The following is a 20421-nucleotide window of genomic DNA, read 5'->3' on the forward strand; positions in this document are numbered from 1 at the left end:
CAAAAACAAGAATGTAATACTGAGGCTCTATAAGGTGCTGATCAGGGCACTTTTGGAATATTGTGAACAATTTTGGGCATCATATCTGAGGAAGGATGTGCTGGCTCTGGAGAGGGTCCAGAGGAGGTTTACAAGAATGATCCTAGGAATGAGTAGGTCAACCTATGATGAACGTTTGACGGCACTAGGCCTGTACTCGCTGGAGTTTAGAAGAGTGAGGGGGACCTCATTGAAGAATAGTGAGAGGCTTGGATAGAGTGGATGTGGAGAGGATGTTTCCACTAGGGGGAGAGTCTAGGTCATAGCCTCCGAATTAAAGGACGTTCTTTTAGGAAGGAGAAGAGGAGGAATTTGTGTAGTCAGAGGGTGGTGAATCTGTGGAATTATTTTGCCACAGAAGGCTGTGGAGGCAGTCAATGGATATATTTAAGCAGAAATAGATAGATTCTTGATTAGTATAGGTGTCAGAGGTTATGGGGAGAAAACAGGAAAATGGGGTTAGGAGGGAGAGATAGATCAGCCATGATTGAATAGCGGAATAGACTTGATGGGCTGAATGGCCTAATTCTACTGCTTTCTCATATGATCTTATGACCCCACATCAAAGGTGAGTTATGCGATGTTTTGTTTTTCTGTGCAAGATAACTAATACTAGATTTTAAGAGCTCAGAGAGTAAGGAGAGCAGAAAGATCTATGTCTTTCTCTGTACATTCAAGTATTTTATATAAAGCTGGCTAAGGGCAATAACAGGAATGGGATGGACTTGTGGAATAATTGCTATCCATAACCTAACCCTTTTTTACCAACACTTTTTGGACAAATCTCCTGGGCGGAACAGATATATCCCAAAAAAGACACAAGGTTCTGGAGTAACTCAGTGGGTCAGGCAGCATCTCTGGAGAAGATGGTTAGGCTGCAGATTGGTTTGAAGAAGGGTCCTAATCCAAATCATCAGCATGTTCTCCAGAGATGCTGCTTGACCCACTGAGTTACTCCAGAACTTTGTGCCTAACATTGCAATCTTTGTGCTTTCTTACTTAGAACACTGGTTGTTTAAGGATCAGTGGAGGTGGAGCAGAGACCACCAGAGGAACAGACCCTTCGGCCCACAATGTCTGTGCTGAACATGATGTCAAGATGAACTCATCTCATCTGCCTGCACATGAGCCATATCCCCTGATTCCCTGCATATCCATGTGCCTATGTAGAAATCGCTTAAATGCCACTACCGTATACTCCTCCTCCTCCACCACCCTGCAGCACATTCCAGGCGCATTCCACCCTCTGTGCATCTCCTTTAAACTTTGCCTCTTCCCTTAATGCTATGCTCTCTGGTTGACATTTTCATGCTGGGAAAAAGACACAACCTTACTAAGGATTGAAGTCTGAAGATACGAAGTGAAGAAGGGTCTCGACCTGAAACGTCACCCATTCCTTCTCTCCCGCGATGCTGCCTGTCCCGCCGAGTTACTCCAGATTTTTGTGTCTATGTTCAGTTTAAATCAGCATCTGCAGTTTCTTCCTACGCAACCCTATTAAGGTCCAGGTGTTTGGAGATACAACGTGAAAACAAGTCCTTCAGTCCACCAAGTCCATGCCAACCATTGATCACCCGTACACTAATTCTAAGTCACCCCACTTTTACATTCTACACACTAGCGGCAATTTACAAACCATTTAACTACAAACTTACATGTCCCTGGAATGTGGGACGAAATGGGAGCTCCCGGAGAAAACCTAAGTGGTCACAGTGAGGATGCACAAACTCCACACACAGACAGCACCCGTAGTGAGGATTGAACCTTGTGGTGGGTTTTAAATTCATAGACAATAAATTATCATCATCGTCATCAACAACTCGTGTAGTTGGCAGGATATTCCATGTTTCTGGAAATTTGTCTAAAACTAAACCACCAAGCAGTCAGACAGTGCAGTCAAATGGGTTATCTTAAAATGGAAGCTTTACCACCAGGAGGAGTGTCACGTAAAATAAATGAATACCAGTGTTCTTGCAGGAAAGGTGCACGGAGAGTTGGGAAAGCATTTAACGAATTAACGTGGGGAATACGGAGGAGGTAGTCAATTAATCTTGGAACCATAGATTCATACAGCACCGAAACAGGCTCTGTGGGCCACTCTGTCCATTCATCAAGTACTTATCTGTAATTCTCATTACCAACACTTTGTCTAAAGCCTTTAAAGACAATTCAAACAGTTGTCAGATACTTTTTAAATGTGAGAGTATTTGCTTCCACCACTTTCTCAGGCAGCATATTCCAGATGGAAAAAGCCGTATGGGTGATTTTTTCCTCCCTCTGTTCCTCTCTACCTCCTCTAACCTGAACTGTAACATATACCCTCTGGTTTAGACCTCCCCATTGTGGGGCAAGAATTTGCACTATCAAACCTATCTAGGCCTCTCAGAATTTTGTATGTACATCAATCGGGTCTCCCATCACCTATCTCCAAGGATATAAACACAGCAATCCAGTCACGACCTGGACTAGAAATGTTCCATCCCAGGCAAATCTCCTCAGCACCTTCTCCAGTGCAATGTTGACATAGAAACATAGAAAATAGGTGCAGGAGTAGGCCATTCGGCCCTTCGAGCCAGCACTGCCATTCATTGTGATCATGGCTGATCATCCCCTATCGATAATCCGTGCCTGCCTTCTCCCCATATCCCTTGACTCCACTAGCCCCTAGAGCTCTATCTAACTCGCTCTTAAATCCATCCAGCGACGACCTCCACTGCCCTCTGGGGCAGGGAATTCCATAAATTCACAACTCTCTGGGTGAAAAAGTTTTTTCTCACCTCAGTCTTAAATGACCTCCCCTTTATTCTAAGACTGTGGCCCCTGGTTCTGGACTCACCCAACATTGGGAACATTTTTCCTGCATCTAGCTTGTCCAGTCCTTTTATAATTTTATACGTTTCTATAAGATAACCCCTCATCCTTCTAAACTCCAGTGAATACAAGCCTAGTCTTTTCAATCTTTCCTCATATGACAGTCCCTCCATCCCAGGGATCAATCTCGTGAACCCACGTTGCACTGCCTCAATCACAAGGATGTCCTTCCTCAAATTAGGAGACCAAAACTGTACACAATACTCCAGATGTGGCCTCACTAACCAATACTCCAGATGTGGTCTGACCTAACTATAGCATCCCAGAAGTATGCACTATACTCCAGCTGTGGCATGACCCAAGTTTTACAAAGTTGTACCATAAAAACCATGCTCTTTTATTCCATGCCCCAGCTGATGAAGGTCAGCATTCCATATGCTTCCATCATCACCGATGTAGCAGTTGATAATCCAAGATTACTAAAGCTCTTGATCAATTGGGAATGTGGATAAGGGAATGGCTTATGTAATTGAACTCGGACAAATGCAAAGTGATGCATTTTGGGAAATTAAACCAAGTCAACACAGTGAATGATAGGGCCCTGACATGTGTTGCTAAACAGTAAGACCTTGGAGTACAAATACATCGTTCTCTGAAAATGTAGATGGAGCATGTGTCACACTGGCCCTCACTGAGTGGGACACTGAGTATAGAAGTTCTGATGTCATGCTACAGTTATCCATTTTGTTGGTTAGTTCCCACTTGGAGTTTCGGTCACCACACAACGGGAAGAATGTCTTCCAGAGACGCTGCCTGACCTGCTGAGTTACTCCAACACTGTGTCCTTTTGTGTCTGTTTTACATTTTGTGTATCCAGCTTAATAATGGTGCATTTAGATAAGGAAAGAGATGATCATATTAGAGTCTTTGAGTCATACAGCATGGAAACAGACCCTTCGGCCCAACTTGTCCCACACTGGCTAACATGTCACATCCACACTAATTCCACCTGCCTGCATTTGGCCCATATCCCTCTAAAACTGTCCTATCCATGTACCCGTCTAAATGTTTCTTAAACGCTGCAATACTAACTGTCTCAATGACCTCCACCGGCAGCTACCACTCGTTGCCTGGAAAAGTTACCCGGCAGGTTCCTATAAAATCTTTCCCCTTTCACATTAAACCTATGCCCTATGGTTCTTGATTCCCCCACTCTAAGTGACTCTGCATCCACCTGATCTATCCCACTTTAAACCTATGTCTTATGGTTCTCGATTCCCCTAATCTGGGCAAGAGACTCTGTGCATCTACCTGATCTTTTCCTCTCATGCTTTTCCACACCTTTAAGATCACACCTCATCCTCCAAGGAATAGAGTCCTAACCTGCTCAATCTCTGCCTATAGCTCAGGCCCTGGAGTCCTGGCAACGTCCTTGTAAATCTTCTCTTCACCCTTTCCAGCTTGACAACATCTTCCCTATAACGTGGTGCCGAAAACTGAACACAATATTCTAAATGTGGCCTCGCCATCGTCTTATACAACTGCAACATGTCCTCACAACTTCTATACTCAATGCTCTGACTGATCAATGTGTCAAAAGCCTTCTTGACTACCCCATCTACCTGTGTTACCCCTTTAAATGAACTATGTACCAGTACTCCTAGATCCCTCTGCTCAACAACATTCCCCAGAGCCCTATCGTTCACTATGGAGGTTCTGCCCATGTTAGTGATCCCACATCTCACGTTTCTCTGTATTAAATTTCATCAGCCATTCCTCAGCCCACATGCCCAACTGATCAAGATCCTGCTGCAATTTTTGACAACCATCTTCACTACCTACAATGTCACCCACTTTTGTGTGATCTGCAAACTTGCTAACCATTGCCATGTACGTTTGCATCCAAATCATTGATATAGATGACAAACAGCCCATAATGTTGGGTTAAACTGCACAAGAATTAATTTGGATGTGATAGCATTAGTTTTTTATGCACTCCACATGACATCATTAACCACATTGTGGAGAAATAGTGGAACTGTAACAACATGCCATTCTCTGTGATTGAGTGTGGACCTCTTTGATACGCAGTGGAAGAACATTCATTTGTGGCAAGTTTCAAGCAGTAGTTTGAAGAATTTCCACACTGACTTCCATTTACCTTGGTTAACTGCACTGAACATCATATTCCATCTCTAACATTCGATTTTCATTATGGATTCATGTGTTTTATGTTTATTCACTTGCATCGGTTAACAAAAGCAATCAATTGATGGAAATTATGAATGGAATTTCACTGGAGAATATTTGCGCCTGTTTAATATGAACATCTTCTTACTTTGAAAGAAATTTCCCCTCCTCATTGCAGGAAATGCTCACAGATAAAGCTGGCAATGTTACGATAGGCTCAGAAAACAACGTGCAGACACTTCTTCAAGCTTGAACTCAACTGCTGAGGCGTAATATAATATGTTAGGTAATCGCCACACATTTTCACTTACTTCTCATTTTCCAATCTGCATATTTTCCTGTTTATTCCCTATGTAAGTAGGAACACAGCCATATTCGGTTTTGTTAAAAGATCAAAGAGCCAAAATCTCTATGGCAGAATTCATCTGTGGCAAAGAAAATATGTCTGGGGTCCAGTTACATCTGATTTGGTTGTTCCTGGTAGTGGCCTGACGTAGGACATTGGAATTTGTGGGATTAGTGGAATAGATGACATCTGCTCTTTCACAGACCATGAGACATCCATTTACTAAAACAACATGTAGTGAGATGCCTATGAACTTCACCATATAGAATGCAAGTCACAACCTTGAATGCAAATTCATAAAAAACAAAGTCAATAGAATCAGAAGCAGTCTGTGTACCTGCCCCATAGAGTCATACAGCATGGAATCGCACCCTTTGCCCCAACTTGGCTTTGCTGAAACAAGGAACTGCAGATGCTGGTTTGCAAAAAAAGACACGGTGCTGGGATAATTCAGGGGGTCCTTGCTGACCAAGACGCCACATTTAAGCTAGTCCTGTTTGGCTGCATTTGCCCCACATCCTTCTTATCATTTTCTATCCATGTACCTTTAAATCTTGTTTCAGTACCTGAAACTACGTCCTCTGGCAGCTCTTTCCATATTCCCACTGCCTTCTGAGTCAAAAGGTTGCCCCTCCAGGTTCTTATTCAATCTTGCCTCTCACACCTTAAAAAAAATCTCATCTGGTTCATGATTTTCCTAAACCTGGGTAAAAGACTGTGTAACCACCCTATCTATCCCCCTCGTGATTTTATCCACCTCTATAAGATCACCGCTCAACATTCTGCATTCCAAGCATTAACAGAATAAGATACTTGCCTAATATCTTCCTCTAGCTCAGGCCCTTGATTCCTGTAAATCTTCTCTGCACTCTTTATTCCTAATGACATTCTTCCCATAGCAGGATGGTCAAAACTGAACACATATTCCAAACGTGGCTTCACTAATGTGTTGTACAATTGTAACATTACATCCCAACTTCTACATTCAATACTCTGACTGATCAAGGCCAATGTACCAAAGCCTTCTTGACCACCCTATCTACCTATGATGCCACTTATAGGGAACTGTGCACCTGTACTCCTGGATCCCTCTGCTTTGCAACACTCCCCAGGGCATGGCATTCACTGCGGGGTGGAAGATTGCAACCTTCACTGTTTTGACGCATGCACAATCAAATAAAATCAAATAGAACAAGTTGTCCTACAACGTTAGGCTGTGCACACCATATGCAAGAAGAAGAAGAAGCATTCACTGTGAGTTCCTGCCCTGGTTTGACTTCCCACAATGCAAAACCTTACACTTCTCTGCATTGCACTCCATAAACCATTCCTCAGCCTATTTGTCCAGCTAATCAAGATCCTTTTGTAATTTTTGAGAACCATCTTCACCATCTATGATATCACCCACTTTAGTGTCATCTGCAGACAGCAATGGGCCCAGCACCGATCCCCGAGGCAAACCATTGGTCACAGGCCACCAGCTTAAAAATCAATATTTCACCATTACCCTCTGCTTCCTTCCATGAAGCCAATCTTCTAACCATTCGGCTAGCTCTCCCTGGATCCCATGCGATCTAACCATCCAGAATAGTCTACCATGCAGAACCTTATCAAAGACCTTGCCGAAGTCTAGATAGATAATGTCAATGGTTTTGAACTCGTCTTCAAAACCACTGTTACTTCAAAAAAACTCAATCAGATTCGTAAGACAAAAGATCTGCAAAACCTTGCTGACTATCCCTAATCAGTCCCTGTCTAACCATCATTGAATTAGAGCTAGGCTGATGGTTTACCTCAGTGCCACTTTCCTGCACTAACTTCCCATTGATTGCCTTATCTCTGAAATGATGTTGATCTTCGTGTTGAATATTCTCAGAGGCTGAACATCCATCATAATAATCCATGATAGAAAATTTCAAAGATTCACAAGCCAATGAATGAAAACATTTACAATATGTGCCTTGATTATCTTCTCTTAAGACTGTGACCCTTGGTTCTAGACACATGAAGAAACACCTATCCCATATATACCTTGTTCAACAGTAGAAGAATGTCAACATTTTAAAAGACAGTCTCTCATTTTTGTCAACACAAGGCGCTTTAGGGTATAATCTGCATAATCACTCCATGTTACAAACCCCGCTAATTCCAGAACTGGATGGTGAACCATCACTGTCCCTCTATTGTAAATGTTTTGTTCCTTTGATTGAGAGACCATACCATTGTATAACATTTCATATATAAATCAACCAGCCAACATATATTCTTTAAGCATCCTCAGGCCTGATCAGAAAGGTCTTAAAACCCTCCACTTCTTTCTGAAGCAAGATCCAACCAGTTCCCCTTCCCCAATAATCTCATCTCGGAGACATAACTTGTTCTCACCATGAACAACATCACCTTTGGCTCCCCCACTTCTTACAAATCAAAGATATGGCCTTGGGCACCCACATTTTGTTGATTACTATGGAACAGTCCATGTTCCAGTCCTTATTTGGATGCACTCCCCAAAATTGTCCCTGTTACATTGATGAGTGTATTGGTGTTGCTACCTGCACCATGTGAAACTTGTCAATTTTATCACCTTCCCTGCTAATTTTGACCTGGGATAATTCTTGTAAAACTCCTCAGGACCCTCTCCAAAACAAGCACCTCCTTCCTTGGATATGGGGCCAAAACTCCTCACAATATTCCAAATTTGGTCTCACCAGTGCCCGATAAAGCCTCAGCATTATATCCTTGCTTTTATTAACTTTATTTAGACTTTACTAAAGACTTTGGAAATATAGTGCAGAAACAGGCCTCTTTGCCGGCCAAGTCTGTGTCAACCATACACCAACCTCCGTACACTAACACTATCGTACACATTAGGGCCAATTTACAGAAGCCAATTAACCTACAAAACAGTATGTCTTTGGAGTGTGGGAGGAAACCAGAACACCTGGAGAAAACCCACGCGGTTACAGGGAGAAAGTAGAAACTCCATATAGACAGCATCCATAGTCAGGATCTGAACCTGTGTCCCTGGCAATGTAAGACAGCAACTTTGCTGCTGTGCCGTTATGTTGTTCCGAATTTATAATCTAGTCCCCTAGAAATGAATGCTAACATTGCATTTCCGAACCTTTCGATCGATCCAACTTGCAAATGAACTGGGAATCACATTGGGAATCATGCACCAGCACTCTCAAGTCCCTTTGCACATCCGATTTCTGAATCCTCTCCTCATTTGGAAAATAGACTATGCCTTTATTCTTCCCATCAAAGTGTGTGCCCGTACACTTTGCTGTATTCCATTCACCACTTCTTTACACACTCCCAACTTGTCCAAGTCCTTCTGCAGTCTCCCTGTTTCTTCAACACTACCTGCCCCTCCTCCTGCCTTCCGATCATCTGCAATCCTGGCCACAAGCCATAAATTCCCTCATCCATATCATTGACATAACGTGAAAAATAGCAGACCCAACACCGACACCTGCGGGACACCACTAGTTTCCAGCAGCCAACCGAAGAAGGCCCGCTTTATTCCCATTCTTTGCCTTCCTCCATTCAGCTAATATTCTATCCTTGCTGGTACCTCACCTCTAATACCATAGGCACCTATCCTCTTTACCAGCCTCACATGTAACACAATATTAAAAGCCTTCTGAGAATCAAAAACAAAATCCACTGAATCTCCTTTGTCTATCCTGCTTGTTACCACCTCAAAAAACTCTTAACAGGTTTGTCAGGCAAGATCTCCCATTAACAAAACCATGCTTATAGAAACTTATAAAATTCTTAAGGGGTTGGACAGGCTAGATGCAGGAAGATTGCTCCCGATGTTGGGGAAGTCCAGGACAAGGGGTCACAGCTTAAGGATAAGGGGGAAATCCTTTAAAACCGAGATGAGAAGAACTTTTTTCACACAGAGAGTGGTGAATCTCTGGAACTCTCTGCCACAGAGGGTAGTCAAGGCCAGTTCATTGGCTATATTTAAGAGGGAGTTAGATGTGGCCCTTGTGGCTAAGGGGATCAGAGGGTATGGAGAGAAGGCAGGTACGGGATACTGAGTTGGATGATCAGCCATGATCATATTGAATGGCGGTGCAGGCTCGAAGGGCCGAATGGCCTACTCCTGCACCTAATTTCTATGTTTCTATGTTTCTATGCTGACATTGGTCTATTTTATTGTGTGTTTCCAAAGTACCCTGAAAACTTATCCTTAATAATGGATTTTAAAACTTTACCCACCATAGAAGCCAGAATATTTGCCCTATAATTTCCTTTATTTTGCCACGCTCTCTTTTTAAACAGTGGGGTAACATTTGTGATTTTCCAGTCCTCTGGAACCATTCCTGACCAGTGATTCTGGAATGAGCATTGCCAATGCCTTCACAATCTCTACAGTCACATCATTCAGGACCCTGGGGTGTTGTCCATCAGATCTTTTGATCTTTCAGCTTCCCAAGCACTTTCTGCTCTGCAATAGTGACTGCATTCACTTCTGCCTCCTGACTCTCTTAAACTTCTGCCACTTAGCTGGTGTCTTCCACTGTGAAGACTCGCACCAAAATCGTATTCAGTTCATCATTTTCCAGCAGTCCATTCCTGCCTCTCTTTTGCCCTTATAATCTGTGAAAACATTTGCTGTCCTCTTTTATATCATGGAATAGCCTACATTCATATTTCATTTTTTCTACCCTTATTGCTTTTTTAGTTACCTTCTGTTGTTTTTTAAATCTTCACCTTCCCATTAATCTTTGCCATGTTACATACCTTCTCTTTTGCTATCATTGACTTCCTTTGTCAGCCACGGTGGTCTCATTCTCCCCTTGATATGTTTCTTTCTCTTTGGGATGAAAATATCCTGCATCTTCCGAATTATTCCCAGAAATTCCTGCCATTACTGCTCCACCATCATTCCCTGTAGGGTCCCTTTCCAATCAACTTTAACCAGCTCCTCTCTCGTGCCTCTGTAGTTACCTTCACTCAACAGTAATACTGATTTCAGCGTTTCCCTCTCTAATTGCAGGTTGAATTCTATCATATTATGATCAGTGCCTCCGAGGGGTTCCTTCACCTTCAGCTCCCTAATCAAGTCTAGTTCATTGCTCACCACCAAATCCAGAATTTGTCTCAGACAGTCTTTTCTCTAGTGGACTCGACCACAAGCTGCTCTAAGTCATCTCATACACATTCTGCAAATTCATCATCTTGAGACATAGTACCAATCTGATTTCCCCAGTCTACTTGCACATTGAAATACCCCATGATCTTTGTAACATTGTCTTTCTTAAATGGCTTTTCTATTTCCTGATGTTCCCTACATCCTGGCTGCTATTTGGAGGCCTGTATATAACTCCCATCAGGGCCTTTTTACCCTTGCAGTTTCATATTTATCCACAAGGATTCTACATCTTATGATCCTTTTTGCTCAGGATTGTGTATCCGTGGATACTGAGCTCCCAGCTGTGATCCTCTTTCGGCCACATCCATGATGCCTACAATGTTATACTTGTCAATTTCTAACAAGTTCATCCACCTTGTTTTGTATACTGTGTGCACTTAGATACATCTTCAGTCTTGTACTTACCTCCCCTCTTTGCAAAATGGTCCCCATGTTGCCTGACGTTGGACTCTTTAAATTTCCTTTTTAAACTTTGTCTCAAAAGGATATATCTTTAATAGGATACGTTATTTCAAAATATAAAAGGTAGCCATTGTTATGTTACAGACATATCTTTTAATGTCACGCCTGAATCACTCCTGACACACAATCCAATTATCTGATTAACACCATACTCTGCACTACTATTCATTCATTTGTAGCTTGGTTTGTGCATATTTGAAACACTACTTTAAGAGTGAATGAAACCACTTTAATTGTTTTCCTTTTTTTTAATATTATCATTTTTTCATAAAGACCCCATAACCATCAGAATAAATTAGCAGTTTCTCATCAGAAAATACTAGATCTAAAATACCCTCTTCACTTGCCAGTTCCTCAGTATACTGATCCAGTAAAGCACCTCCAGGACATACTCAATATTATGGTCAGACTCATACAGCGTGGAAACAGACCCTTTGGCCCAACTCGTTTATGCCAGCCAAGATGGCCCATCTAAGGGAGCCCCATTTGCTTGTAATTATTTTTACTATTATTAATAATTGTATTTGCCCTATTACATGCAGATTGAAGGAACTGTGATCATTGTAACACCTTCCCTCTACATAGCTGACATGCCATGTTCTGCATTACCTCACTATCTCCATCGCAGGTGATAGACACTGACTCCCATGGCTATTTTGACTACTCTTCTTCCCATCCTGCTTTCTGTAAGGACTCCATCCCTACTCCCAATTCCTCCGTCTACGCCGCATCTGCTCCCAGGATGAGGTGTTCCACACCAGGGCATCGGAAATGTCCTCATTCTCCGCTCCCCTACTATAGATGAGGCTCTCACCAGGGTCTCTTCCATACCCCGTAACACTGCTCTCTCTCTCCCCTTCCCCCCACTCGTAACAAGGGCATAGTCCCCCTAATCCTCACCTTTCACCCCACCAGCCGTCACATACAACAAATAATCCTCCGTCATTTTTGCCACCTCCAATGTGACCCCACCACTCGCCACATCTTCCCATCTCCCCCCCTGTCTGCTTTCCGCAAAGACCGCTTCCTCCGTGACTCCCTGGTCAATCCTTCCCTTCCCTCCCGCACCACCCCCTCCCCGGCCACTTTCTCTTGCAACGGCAAGAGGTGCTACACCTGTCGCTTTACCTCCCCCCTCAACTCCATGCAAGGACCCAAGCAGTCGTTCCAGGTGCGACAGGGGTTCACCTGCATCTCCTCCAACCTCATCTATTGTATCCGCTGCTCTAGATGTCAGCTGATCTACATCGGTGAGACCAAGCGTAGGCTTGGCGATCGTTTCGCCGAACACCTCCACTCGGTCCGCATTAACCAACCTGATCTCCCGGTGACTCAGCACTTCAACTCCCCCTCCCATTCTGAATCCGACCTCTCAGTCCTGGGCCTCCTCCATGGCCAGAGTGAGCACCACTGGAAATTGGAGGAGCAACACCATTTATTCCGCTTGGGCAGTCTGCACCCTAGTGGCATAAACATTGAATTCACCAATTTCCGGTAGCCTTTGTTGTCTCCTCCCCTTCTCAGCTCTCCCTCAGTCCTCGGGCTCCTCCTCTTCCTTTTTCCCTTTTCCTTTCTTCTCCCCATTCCCCCCTCCTCCCTCACCCTACATCAGTCTGAAGAAGGGTTTTGGCCCGAAACGTTGCCTATTTCCTTCGCTCGATAGATGCTGCTGCACCCGCTGAGTTTCTCCAGCATTTTTGTTTACCTTCGATTTTCCAGCATCTTCAGTTTCTTCTTAAACACAATGTTCTGTATTATCTTTGTTGTTTGGGGACTATGTTCAGCACCTTTTTTGTTTTTTAGCTCAATCAAAACAGATTCTTCTTCCTGAATTTCTGGGTTAAGATGGTTCATCTCTCTGACCTTTATCATACTTTCTAATGTCAGGGTTACATCACCTACTTTTCAATGTTGCCTGTTTCTTCAAAGGGTTAGGTATACTGGAATATTAATCTTTGCTCTGGCTCCTCTCCAAACCTCCCCACCTCAGTCTATACCTACTCTCACTATTTAAGGCCTTATGCAAAATTGGAATGAATCTGCTTCTCATGGTAGGTTTAGGGAATGTATTTGTCTTTTGGGAGATGCCTGGAGCCTCCCAATAGGCTGGCATTAGCTTGGCAAGTGTTCCCACACTGGCACGCACTAAAGATCAGCCTCCTGCAGTGCGGAGGCCTGTCATGTTCTCTGCATGCACATACCCCTCCATATCCCTCCATTTCCCACGTATCCATGTGCCAATCTAAAAACATCATAGACGCCACTATTATATCAGCCTCCACCAACACCCCTGGCCACACATTCCAGGCACTCACCACTCTATGTAAAATATTTCCCCTGCACGTCTCCTTTAAAGTTTCCCTCTCTGTCTTTAAAGCTATACCCTCTAGTCTTTGACATTTTAATCCTGGGGAAAAGGTTCTGACTATCTTCCGATCAAGTCTACTCTGCCATTCAATCATGGCTGATCTATCTTTCCCTCTTAACCCCATTCTCCTGCCTTCTCCCCATAACCCCTGACACCCGTACTAATCAATAATCTATCTATGCCTTAAAAAAAAAAATCTATTAACTTGGCCTCCACAGCCTTCTGTGGGAATGAATTCCACAGAATCACCACCCTCTGACTAAAATTCCTCTGCATCTCCTTCCGAAAGAAACATCCTTTATTTCTGAGGCTATGATCTTTGGTCCTAGACTTTCCCACTAGTGGAAACATCATCTCCACATACACTCTATCCAGGTCTTTCACTGTTCAGTAAGTTTCAATGAGGTCCCCCCTTATCCTTCTAAGCGAGTAGAGGCGCAGTGCCGTCAAACACTCATTATATGTTAATCCACTAATTCCTGGGATCATTCTTGTAAATCTCCTCTGGACCCTCTCCAGCGCCAGCACATCCTTCCTCGGATATGGAGCCCAAAATTGCTCACAATATTCCGAAATGTGGTCCGACCAGCACCTTATAGAGCCTCAGCACTATATCCCAGTGTTGTATTCTAGTCTTCTAGAAAAAAATACTAGCATTGCATTTGCCTTCCTTACTACCGATTCGACATGCAAATTAACTTTTTGGGAATCCTGCAACAGTACGCCCAAGTCCCTTTGTACCTCCGATTTCTGGATTCTCTCCCCATTTAGAAAATAGTCTATGCCTTTACTTCCACTACCAAATTGCATGACTCCACACTTTGTTACACTTTATTCCATCTGCCACCTCTGCCCACTCTCCCAACCTGTCCAAGTCTTTCTGCAGAGTCCCTGCTTTCTCTACACTACCTGCCACTCCACCTATCTTCGTATCATCTGCAAACCTGGCCACAAAGCCTTCATACCCCTCGTCCAAATCATTAATATACTGTACAACGTGAAGAGTAGCAACCCCAGCATTGACCCCTGAATAATTAATCTAGTCACTGGCAGTCAAACAGAAAAAGCACCTTTTATTGCCACTCCTTGCCTTTTGACTTCCAGCCAACCTGCTATCTATGCTAGTATCTTCCCTTTGATAGGTTGATGAGGGCAGGGCTGTAGATGTTGTTTATATGGACTTATGCAATGCACTTGACAGGGTTCGTCGTGGTCGGCTGCTCCAGAAAGTTAGATGCATGGGGTCCAAGGAGAGAAAGCTGAATGGAGAGAAAATTGGCTTCATGGAAGGAAGCAGAGGGTAATGCTGGAATGTTGCTTCTCGGACTGGACGTGTGTGACTAGTGGTCTGCCTCAAGGTTTGGTGCTGTGTCCATTGCTGCTTGTCATCTAATTCAATGATTTGGATGAGAACGTACAAGGCATGGTTAGCAAGTTTGAAGATGATACAAAAATGAGCAGTATTACAGATAGTGAAGATGGCTGTCAAAAATTGCAGCAGGATCTTGATCGGTTGGCCAGGTGGGCTGAGGAATGGTTGGGCTCTGGGGAATGCAGAGGAGGACAAGGGGCTTAATTAGGAAAGGGAAAATAGATTATGAAAGAAAACTGTCAGGGAACATAAAAACTGACTGCAAAAGCTTTTATAGATATGTGAAGAGAAAAAGATTAGTTAAAACAAATGTAGGTCCCTTGCAGTCAGAAATAGGTGAATTGATCATGGGGAACATAGACATGGCAGACCAATTGAATAACTACTTTGGTTCTGTCTTCACTAAGGAAGACATAAATAATCTGCCGGAAATAGCAGGGGACCGGGGGTCAAATGAGATGGAGGAACTGAGTGGAATCCAGGTTAGTCAGGAAATGGTGTTAGGTAAATTGAATGGATTAAAGGCCGATAAATCCCCAGGGCCAGATAGGCTGCATCCCAGAGTGCTTAAGGAAGTAGCCCCAGAAATAGTGGATGCATTAGTGATAATTTTTCAAAACTCTTTAGATTCTGGAGTAGTTCCTGAGGATTGGAGGGTAGCTAATGTAACCCCACTTTTTAAAAAGGGAGGGAGAGAGAAAACGGGGAATTACAGACCAGTTAGTCTAACGTCGGTAGTGGGGAAACTGCTAGAATCAGTTATTAAAGATGGGATAACAGCACATTTGGAAAGTGGTGAAATCATTGGACAAAGTCAGCATGGATTTATGAAAGGTAAATCATGTCTGACGAATCTTATAGAATTTTTCGAGGATGTAACTAGTAGAGTGGATAAGGGAGAACCAGTGGATGTGTTATATCTGGACTTTCAGAAGGCTTTCAACAAGGTCCCACATAAGAGATTAGTATGCAAACTTAAAGCACACAGTATTAGGGGTTCAGTATTGATGTGGATAGAGAACTGGCTGGCAGACAGGAAGCAAAGAGTAGGAGTAAACGGGTCCTTTTCAGGATGGCAGGCAGTGACTAGTGGGGTACCGCAAGGCTCAGTGCTGGGACCCCAGCTATTTACAATATATATTAATGATTTGGACGAGGGAATTGAATGCAACATCTCCAAGTTTACGGATGACACAAAGCTGGGGGGCAGTGTTAGCTGTGAGGAGGATGCTAGGAGGCTGCAAGGTGACTTGGATAGGTTGGGTGAGTGGGCAAATGCACGGCAGATGCAGTATAATGTGGATAAATGTGAGGTGAAGAACAGGAAAGTAGACTATTATCTGAATGGTGGCCGATTAGGAAAAGGGGAGATGCAACGAGACCTGGGTGCCATGGTACACAAGTCATTGAAAGTAGGCATGCAGGTGCAGCAGGCAGTGAAGAAAGCGAATGGTATGTTAGCATTCATAGCAAAAGGATTTGAGTATAGGAGCAGGGAGGTTCTACTGCAGTTGTACAGGGCCTAGGTGGGACCACACCTGGAGTATTACGTACAGTTTTGGTCTCCTAATCTGAGGAAAGACATTCTTGCCATAGAGGGAGTACAGAGAAGGTTCACCAGACTGATTCCTGGGATGGCAGGACTTTCATATGAAGAAAGACGGGATAGACTCAGCTAGAATTTAGAAGATTGAGGGGGGATCTTATAGAAACTTACAAAATTCTTAAGGGGTTGGACAGGCTAGATGCAGGAAGATTGTTCCCGATGTTGGGGAAGTCCAGAACAAGGGGTCACAGTTTAAGGATAAGGGGGAAGTCTTTTAGGATCGAGATGAGAAAGAAAATCTTCACACAGAGAGTGGTGAATCTGTGGAATTCTCTGCCACAGAAACTAGTTGAGGCCAGTTCATTGGCTATATTTAAGAGGCAGTTAGATGTGGCCCTTGTGGCTAAAGGGATCAGGGGATATGGAGAGAAGGCAGGTACGGGATACTGAGTTGGATGATCAGCCATGATCATATTGAATGGTGGTGCAGGCTCGAAGGGCTGAATGGCCTACTGCACCTATTTTCTATGTTTCTATGTTGTAGAGCAGAGGGATCTAAAAGTGCAGGTACATAGTGCCTTTAAAGCGGCATCACAGGTAGACAAAGTGGTCAAAAAAGCATCAGAGTATTGAGTATGGAAGTTGGATGTTTATCTTGCAGTTATACAAGATGTTGGTGAGGCTGCATTTAGAATATAGTGTTCAGTTCTGGGCACCATGTTATAGGAAAGATGCTGTCAAGTTGGAAAGGACACAGAGAAGATTTGAAGATTTACGAGGATGTTGCCAGGATTCAAAGGTCTGATCTATGGGGAGTAATTCATGCTGGGACTCTATTCCTTGGAGCGCAGAAGGATGAGGGGTGATCTTATAGAGGTGTATAAAATCATGAGAGGAATGAACACACAGTCTCTTGCCCAGAGTGGGGGAATCGAGAACCAGAGGACATAGGTTTAAGATGAAGGAGGAACGATTTAATAGGAATCTGAGGGGTAACTTTTTCACACCAAGGTTGATGGGTGTATGGAATAAGTTGCCAGAGGAGGTAATGAGGCAGGGACTGTCACAACGTTCAAGAAACAATTAGATAAGTACATGATGGGACAGTTTTGTGGGATATGTGCCAAACGCAGGCAGGTTGGACTGGTATAGATGGGACATGTTGGTCAGTATGGGCAAGTCGGGCCGAAGGGCTAGTTTCCATACTGTATGACTCCATGACTCTGACTGTAATGGGGCGACCAAAACTGAACTCAAAATAATACTTCAAATGTGGCCTAACAAATGTTTTATAAAGTTGCAGCATGACTTCCTGACTCTTACACTCAATGTGTTGAGCTATGAAGGGAAGCATACCATATGCCTTCTTTACCACTCCATCTACCTGTTTTGCCACTTGCAGAGGGCTGTGGACTTGGACCCCAAGATCTGTGTTGTTAAGAAACTTGCCAGTAACTGCATACTTTCTGCTTACATTCAACTGTCCAAAGTGTAACACCTCATAGTTGTCCAGGTTTAACTCCATAGGCATTTATCTGTCTATATCTAATTGATCAATATCCCCATGTAACAGGGGTTTGACAGTCTTCCTCACTATCCACATTTCTACCAATTCTGGTATTGCTGCTAATTTACTGACCAACCCATCTACATTCATGTCATAAACAACAGATATCCTAAGATAGATCCCCGTGGAAACTCTACTGGCCAAAGACCTCCAGACCTTCTTCTTCCGTATGGCATGCACAGCCTAAAGTTGTAGGGCAAATTGTTCTATCTTCTGTTTGTGCATGCCAGGTTGATTGCATTTGTCAGAGCAGGGCGGACCACGTGAAGGTTGCAATCTCCCACCCTAAGTAACACTCTTCCACTACTAGCCTCTGTCTTCTATGGTTAAGACAGTTCTGAATCCAAATGGCCAAGTCTAAGTGGATCCCATGCATCTTAATCTGGGTTAGACAAAATGCATTTTGATGCATGCATTATATCAGAAATTTGGAATCACCTCAGTGGAGCTAACTGTTTATTTAACATTACAAGAAATATTATCAAAATTATCGAATTGTAATTTACCTAGAAATGTTGTCACTAGTTATGGATAAAGGTAGTAATTTGGTTTACCATCAAATATAAGACCCCCTCCAAGTTGGACAGCATTTTGACTTGGAAATATATTGCCAGTCTGTGGGGAACTCTCAACAGAACATCCACTGGTTTAAGAATGAGACCTGCCACCACCTGCTTGAGGCCAATTAGTAACGGGCAGTAAATATTGCAATTGCCAACTCCGCCCAAATCCTGAAGGTGAATAGATAACTAAAAATACATTCACCACTGTGTCTCAATCCCCAGTGCCCCACAATTGTCACAGAAATCATTAAGAATCCTTCTTCCCACCCCCTCCTGACCCCTCCCCAGCTGTCCTTGCATCTCTTTTGGTCAACCAGACCGCATGAAATATTTCTGCTATTAGCCGGTTGCGTCCCTTCAGCTGCTTTTCTGGACACTTCAGATGTCAGTAGTGAGCAATGTTGAGTAGCTATGAACCATAGGGTCTGTCTTTAAATTGCAGATGGCTCTGATGTAACACGATGGTTGCGTTCCAGAGTAACCCTGTGTTATAGAAAATCATTTTATATAAACCATTCTGGCAATGGGTAAAATGGGGGTTGATCACGATAATAGCTTTAATAACTATTAGCACCTGTGCCTCGGAATATTAAGTCCCAGTTATTTCTTCCCTTCGCCAGGTTTCGCCGATAACGTCCCTATTGCACATACCTATCCATGCCCCATGTTCATCTGCCTTACCCATCAGGCCTCTCACATTGAAATTAATACAATTTAATCCACCAGTCCCTCTTCAATCCCTGCTATACTCCTGCTTACCCTGTTGACTATACTTGCTGTCAATGATTTCTGTACTGACTTCCAGCCTCACACCGATCTATGCTTTCAACTAGATTGGCTGGGGGACGAGATCCATTGCAGGAATAAAGCAGGTGAGAGGCTGGAGGTTGGCTGGGAAAAGGTTGCTAAGTCTTTCAGGGTTTGAAAGGGGATCCTTAATATCATTGGCGTTGTCGTGCAGCAAGCAACCTGGCTAAGGAAGGTAACCTTGAATGCAATGACTCACTCTTTGTTTTCTTCAGTGATTACTGTGTGAACATTTCAACTAATTTAGTTCTAATTTTATTGATGATAATGCTAACAACTAGTCTTGTTTACTGACAGGAACACCTAAGGAAATCCGAGAATCAGGTGTCAGAATTTACCCCACTTGCTCCCGCTCCGAGTTCCATCTACACAAGCAACATGCACAGGTCCCAGGAACAAAGGAAATCTCTCTCGACTCCAAATTCCAGAAAGATGACACATACATATTGGACAGAGGATGAATATTCTAACAATCTAACAGTGCTTGACTATTCTGGTAATCACTGCTCTTCCAATGCTCACTGTAAGTTTGATGGATCTGGGTTGGAAACAGCTGTGTAGCAGTGATAATTGTTGTTCAATACTGTGGTTTTGAGTTAAATAATTTTTATTTTGGGAAGACAAATACATTCAGATGCAAGATATATTTTAGATTTCATATTAAGTATACATTAATGTGACATTTTTATTCTACCTGGGTTGGTTAATCTTACAATATACACAGTCCGGCACTGTGTGGCTGGAACCGTGACATAATTTTATTGTCCAATCTTATTCCTTGTAACCTATTTTGTCAACCAGTTAGATCAAACTATATATGTAAAATGACCATTAACTTGTCAATGAGGTGGCATTCATGAAATAAAAGTATGCCATTGTTTACTGTGTTTATTAATATTTCTTTATATTCCAGCTTTAAGAAAGCTTACTTTGACATTCTTTGCAGTTTCCCAAGAAATCCAGTTATGTTCTTCACCTATTGTAACTGGTTCATGTAAACTTCAAGTGAAATAGTCAATAAATCAGGTCCCAGTTTTAGCATGTCCGGTGGTACAGGAACAAGGAGCTTTGTGACTTCAGCCACTGCTGCTGGAATTGTGCTGTTACCGTTGTAATCGTTGCACCTGTTTGCTGCTCGCTGATTGCGGAGGCAGCATTACATTAAAACTACATGTCATCA

The 20421-nt window shown here is 43.1% G+C and overlaps 1 protein-coding gene across 3 annotated transcripts in view; it reads left to right on the plus strand.

Annotated features, from left to right (window-relative positions):
* Nucleotides 1-20421, plus strand: part of atp11a (ATPase phospholipid transporting 11A) — a 165133-nt gene extending 144712 nt beyond the window's left edge. Inside the window, exons 29-30 of one of the 3 annotated variants that reach the window (XM_033022290.1) lie at nt 5219-5326; nt 19539-19673. In XM_033022290.1, the coding sequence (XP_032878181.1) occupies nt 5219-5293 (75 nt within the window). In that variant the 3' untranslated portion in view covers nt 5294-5326; nt 19539-19673. Of the gene's footprint in view, nt 1-5218; nt 5327-19538 lie in introns of all 3 variants that reach the window. The other 2 variants (XM_033022289.1, XM_033022287.1) reach the window with 2 other exon arrangements.

Source organism: Amblyraja radiata, chromosome 6, assembly GCF_010909765.2.
Source record: "Amblyraja radiata isolate CabotCenter1 chromosome 6, sAmbRad1.1.pri, whole genome shotgun sequence".
NCBI classification, from domain to species: domain Eukaryota; kingdom Metazoa; phylum Chordata; class Chondrichthyes; order Rajiformes; family Rajidae; genus Amblyraja; species Amblyraja radiata.